This window comes from Ananas comosus, unplaced genomic scaffold (assembly GCF_001540865.1).
Source record: "Ananas comosus cultivar F153 unplaced genomic scaffold, ASM154086v1, whole genome shotgun sequence".
In the NCBI taxonomy this organism is placed as follows: domain Eukaryota; kingdom Viridiplantae; phylum Streptophyta; class Magnoliopsida; order Poales; family Bromeliaceae; genus Ananas; species Ananas comosus.
The window spans coordinates 1-5,060 of NW_017892054.1; the positions used below are offsets into that span (position 1 = coordinate 1).

Genomic DNA, 5,060 nt, shown 5'->3' on the forward strand with positions numbered 1-5,060 from the left:
AATAGAGATAGAAATTGGGATTGAGATAGAGAGAAGAGAAATAGAGGTAGAGAGATAGACAGATGAGGATTGAGAGGTGAGGGTTAGGGAAAAGAATTGGGATAGAGATAAGGGATAGAGAAGAAGAAGGGTTTGGCGCTCAGTTAGTTAATTCGCGATTAAAACGCGAATGATACGCGAATTTTAAAAATTACGTATTAAACGGCACATTCCGTATTTTTCTGAAAAGTTCGGAAAAAAACGCCAAATCATTCTCAAAAATACTTGTTCGCGAATTATTCGCAATTCGCGAATGATTCGACTAAAAAAANTTTGATTCCGAATTTTTAATTGGTAAACGTATAATATCCGTATAAATTACGTATCCGAATAATTACCACATCCGTTTTTTAGCCGTATTTTTCAACAAAATTAAAAATTAAAAAACGAATTTTATCCGAATTATACCCGTACCGAATTTTTGCCGAATCCGAATTAACTAACTATGGTTTGGAGAAGAACTTTTGGGGGAGAAATAGACTAATTCATTTTCATTGATACTTCGATTACATTGCATTTCACTATTTATACTACCTAGCATATCAGTACTGAAATGAAAATAACATCTATGTGAGGGCTTAACAGCAAAAATGATGGTAAATGGGAATGTGGCTTGTTGGATGCTATTTGACGGTTGATGGGCCTTCGCTTGGGCTCTCCTGGTCCAGGAACTCCAGCTAACGGGTAAGTGGGTCTCGGTTCCTTCTTCTCTGCACCATCCAATGCCCAGCGGGTCTTGGGCTCGCCTTTTCCGCCCGATCCGCGATGTGGCTGGCCCGATCCGCCAATAATGAGTAAGTGGATATCGGATAGCCCTTCTCCGCACTACCCTCGGCCCGGCGGGTCTTGGGTTCGCATTTTTCCTCCGATCCGCGACTCGGAAGCTTCGACCCGCAGGTTCCCTTCTTCGCCCCAAACGCTATGGTTCTGTCGGACTCCCCCTCTCTCCGTTCTCGATCTTTCCATCGCCCTCTCCGAGCTCTGAGGATGCCCTAGCACTGTCGAGCTCGCCTGAGCCCCTTCGAAGGCGCCTTCCCGCCGGAGTGCCGCTCGAGCGCCTTACCGTTGGATCGCTCCGCCGAGCTCACTCCTCACCACCCCCTGCTGTCACTTCTCTGCTCTATTTTGTAAAGTTGACATTTTTACTACTCTTCCCTGCTAACTCCTACTACTACTACTACCATTTATTCTTCAGGGTTGTTACAGCGATGAAGGGGGGTGGTGGCGGCGGCGGAGCAAAGGAGGAGGAAGAGGCGGCGCGGCGGCGTGCGGGAATGGAGGGCGGCGGAGGAGGTGCCGGAGCAGCCGCGGAGCGGATTAGGGTTCCGACTCTCACGGTGGCCATTGTTATCGCGCGCGTGCACGCTCTCTCTATGGAGATATTTTTTTTCGGGGGATTTGGGCCGGGCTTTATGTGTTGGGCATGGAGAGGGTGGGACCAGATACGAAGAAGTCGTTACAGGCCACGAAGTCGGCGCTGTGTTTCCTCGTACAGTGTATACGTTGCCGACTTTGGTTGGTTCGTTGTACACATCTTCGTAGCCCCCAAGCAATACTATTTTACCGTTTGTTTGAAGCAACTTTTTCTAAGTTTAACCAACCGTTTTTAGAGCAAGTGGCAATGAGTTTGGTGGTTGATACCCGAGACCCAGGTTCGAATTTTAGTTGATTCACATTTCCAGCTAAGTTTATTTATAAATGAAATAAACGAAGCGGATAGCGTGCTATCTATCTCTCAAAAAAAAAACACGACTTGTATTGTNTTTTTTTTTTTTTTGACAAGAAAAATTTTCGCATCGAGGCCTTTTGTTTTGTTTTTTTTTTTAAATATGAAAAATGAATTGAGAAAAAAAATTCATGGAAATATTTTTTTTCAAGTTTTTAGTTGGTTTTGTTCTCAGGAAACACAAGTGTTTTTGAAAAAGTTTTTCCAAAATTTCACAGAAACTTTTGTTTTCGATTTTCGTTTTTTTTTTCAGGAAAACAAAATTACTATTTTTTCATAAAATTTGATATAAATTTTAAAAAGGTAAATTTTCTTCCAACTAAAAGGACGAAAAATTGGAAAAAATAAATCATGAAAACTTTTTTTTTCGCACTTGATCAAATAGAACGGTCTGATTCCTCAAAAAAACAAAATCTAAAAATAGCTTTCTAGTTAGAAAAGTATTTTTCGTCTATTTATTTTTCAGAAAAAAATGGTTTTGCTAAAAATTTAAATTTTTTTTCAGATTTCATAAAAAAAAAATTATTTTTCGTTTTGTAGATTTTTTGTTTTATCAGAAATCAAAACCTATGACAAATAATTTTTTCCATAAATTTTTTTAAAAAACAATTTATTTTTTGAAAAACCAAACACCACTGTAATTTTTCTCCCAAATTAATATTGAATATAGTGTACGAAAGTAGCAAAGATAAAAGGTAGAATAAAAATGGCTAGTAAAAGGTTTCAATGCTTCAACTCAACCCTTTGTAAGATTAGTTTTTCAAAAGAATTAAAGAGCAGATTATTATTATTATTATTATTATTATTATTATTTACTTGTGTGTTAACTTTTTGTTTAAATTAATATAGCATATAGTGGACGTTTGATCTAATTTTGAAAAAATAATTTTTGGAGAAATAACTTTTGTTTGGGGAATTGGTTTCCGTTAAAAATTATAAAAATATTTAACTGAGTCTAACAGAAAAGTGATTCGTTGAGTTTAGTAGGAAAGTTTTTTTTTTTTTTGAATAAATTTTATAAAACTATTTGGTAAAAAAAAATATTCACAAATAATAATTTTAATTTTTAATTTTAAATCTCAAAATGAATTTAAAATTTTATATTTGCTTTAAAATCTAATTTTAAAATTTAAATAATACATTAAAATTTAAATTTTTGAATTTAAATTTTAAAGTATTATTTAAATTTAAAATTCTAAATTTTGAATTCTAAATATGAAATTTAGATTTTTAAATTTTAAATTTAAATTAAAAAATTTATATTTTAAATTTGACATTTAAATGTTAAAGTTTTAAATTATAATTATAATTATAATTTTAAATTATAATTTTAAAATTAAAAATATGAGTTTTATAAAAAAAAGAAAAAAAACTTGGAGCACGAGTACCCAGAACTGACACAATATTCTGTTAAAAGTTTTTTTTTTTTCCCTTGATTAGAAGATCGTGATAAATTAAACACCCATCATTAACCAAGTTCCCAGTTCTCACCTCGCTTTCAAAGAATATAGGGACATACTGTTATCACACGAAGTTTAAAAACTTGTAGGTAGCATTTGTTTCCCAAACCAAAAAGGAAATAAGCTCTTATTCCTTTTTTTGTTCCTAAATATTGTATTTGGTATTTAAAAGCAGCAGTTTTCGGCTCTCTAAAATAAATTGGTATAATCAGATATGAGGTTGGAACTGTTGTTTCATCTTTTTTTTTTTCTGAAACAAGCTTAACCCCGAGTGAGAACAAGATTAATTAAAATCTAAATTTAATTTTAACTATAACATTTAATTATTAATTAATCTAATTAATATATTTAAATAATTATGCACTGCTTAAATAATAAAATAATTATTTATTTATTTATTCTTTATAATTAATTACCTAATTAATTATTAATAATTTAATGTGTTTATCCATAAATTAATATTTATATTGATCAACCATTAATATTTCTGTTAATCTAATTAATTTTTTACTATTTATCTAACTAAAATAATTTACTAACTAATTAAAACGTTAAATCATACTTTATATTTAATTAATTAATTAATATATTTTCATTGTCTTATACAAAATTCGTAACTAATAAATTTATTAATTTTTTAAAATTATTTTTAAAGTAATATTTTGATATTAATTACTTAGATAAAATATTTTTAATTTAAAATTATAACCGTATTTCTCTTGTTTCAATCTAACTGTTCAAATATTATTTAATTTATTCGCAGAAATAATTTAATTTTCATCCAATACAAAATTAATATAATTCTGACTTACATTTAAATTTATAATTATTTTTGAAATAAATAATTTTTATTTATATGGGAAAACCAACCCACAAGTGTTACAATCAAGGGAAGCTGACTAGCTGTAGTGGTCAGTCATTTACTTTCTGCTTTTAGTGCAACAAGTGAAAATAATAATAATAATAAAAAAGAAAACTGCACACACCAAACTAAACAACGTAGCAAAACACATAAATTAAGATACAATTCCGCACGAGGCCTCCTGATCACCCATGCACAGCCATGGACATGCATGCATTGGCGCGTTTGTGATTAACGTACTTTTGCTTTCGAATTGAGGGCGGCGTAAGCCTTCGCCGCCAGAGCTAACAGCGGGACCAAGAACACGACGCCCACCGCCGCGCGCTTGGCAAACGCCAAGGCACCGCCACCTCTGCAGCCGCCTGCGCTGCCGCCATCTTCGCCTGCATCGTCACTGCCGCCTCTGCCACTCGGCCGAGCGGGGAGGAGGAGGAGGAGGAGGAGGAGGATGGCGAGGAAGAGGAGAATGGTGAGGAAGAGGGCGGCGTAGGCGGCGGAGAGGACGCCGGGAAGGGATTTTGCTATGGAGTATGGAGTAGTAGGAGGTGCTCCCCACGATCACCGTCTCCGTTATCGCCCCCACCACAGCTTTAACGGTGTTGGAGCTGTCGGCTGCTGCTCCTCCTCCTCCCTCCCCTTCCGCTCCTCCTCCTCCTCCTCCTCCTTCCGCTCCTCCACCGCCGCTACCAACACCCCCGTCTCCTCCTCGTCCTCCTCCTACAACTCCGCCTCCTCCACATCCTCCGTCCACTACTGCAACAACTTCGCCGCTCCCTCCTCCTTCTGCTACTACCACAAATTCACCTCCCCCTCCTTCACCTCCCCCTCCTTCCGCTACTACCACAACTTCACCTCCCCCTCTGCCGCTACCAACAACGCCTCTTCCTCCTCCTTGTTCCTCTACTCCTACAACTCCACCTCCTCCCCCTCCTCCTCCTTCACCACCACCAACAAATACTCTCCTTACGTTCAT

The 5,060-nt window shown here is 36.1% G+C and overlaps 1 protein-coding gene and 1 long non-coding RNA gene across 2 annotated transcripts; one reads left to right on the top strand and one right to left on the bottom strand.

The window, feature by feature from the left end:
* Nucleotides 1-935: 935 nt before the first annotated feature.
* Nucleotides 936-1,654, top strand: LOC109705292. The gene is made up of 2 exons (XR_002214686.1): nucleotides 936-1,145; nucleotides 1,235-1,654. It is a non-coding gene; the product is annotated as an uncharacterized LOC109705292 (long non-coding RNA).
* A 2,664-nt stretch (nucleotides 1,655-4,318) lies between these two features.
* LOC109705290 (glycine-rich cell wall structural protein 1.0-like) lies at nucleotides 4,319-5,060 on the bottom strand. The gene is made up of 2 exons (XM_020226026.1): nucleotides 4,775-5,060; nucleotides 4,319-4,608 (listed from the first exon to the last, which is right to left on the bottom strand). The coding sequence occupies exons 1-2, from the start codon at nucleotides 5,058-5,060 to the stop codon at nucleotides 4,319-4,321; spliced, it is 576 nt and encodes a 191-aa protein (XP_020081615.1).

Bases quoted from the DNA above. Each gene is read 5' to 3' on its own strand.
- LOC109705290 (XM_020226026.1), bottom strand. From the start codon at position 5,060: ATGAACGTAAGGAGAGTATTTGTTGGTGGTGGTGAAGGAGGAGGAGGG. The intron at 4,609-4,774 runs GTAGCGGCGGTG...CATACTCCATAG, and splicing joins AGGAGGAGACGGGGGTGTTG to CAAAATCCCTTCCCGGCGTC.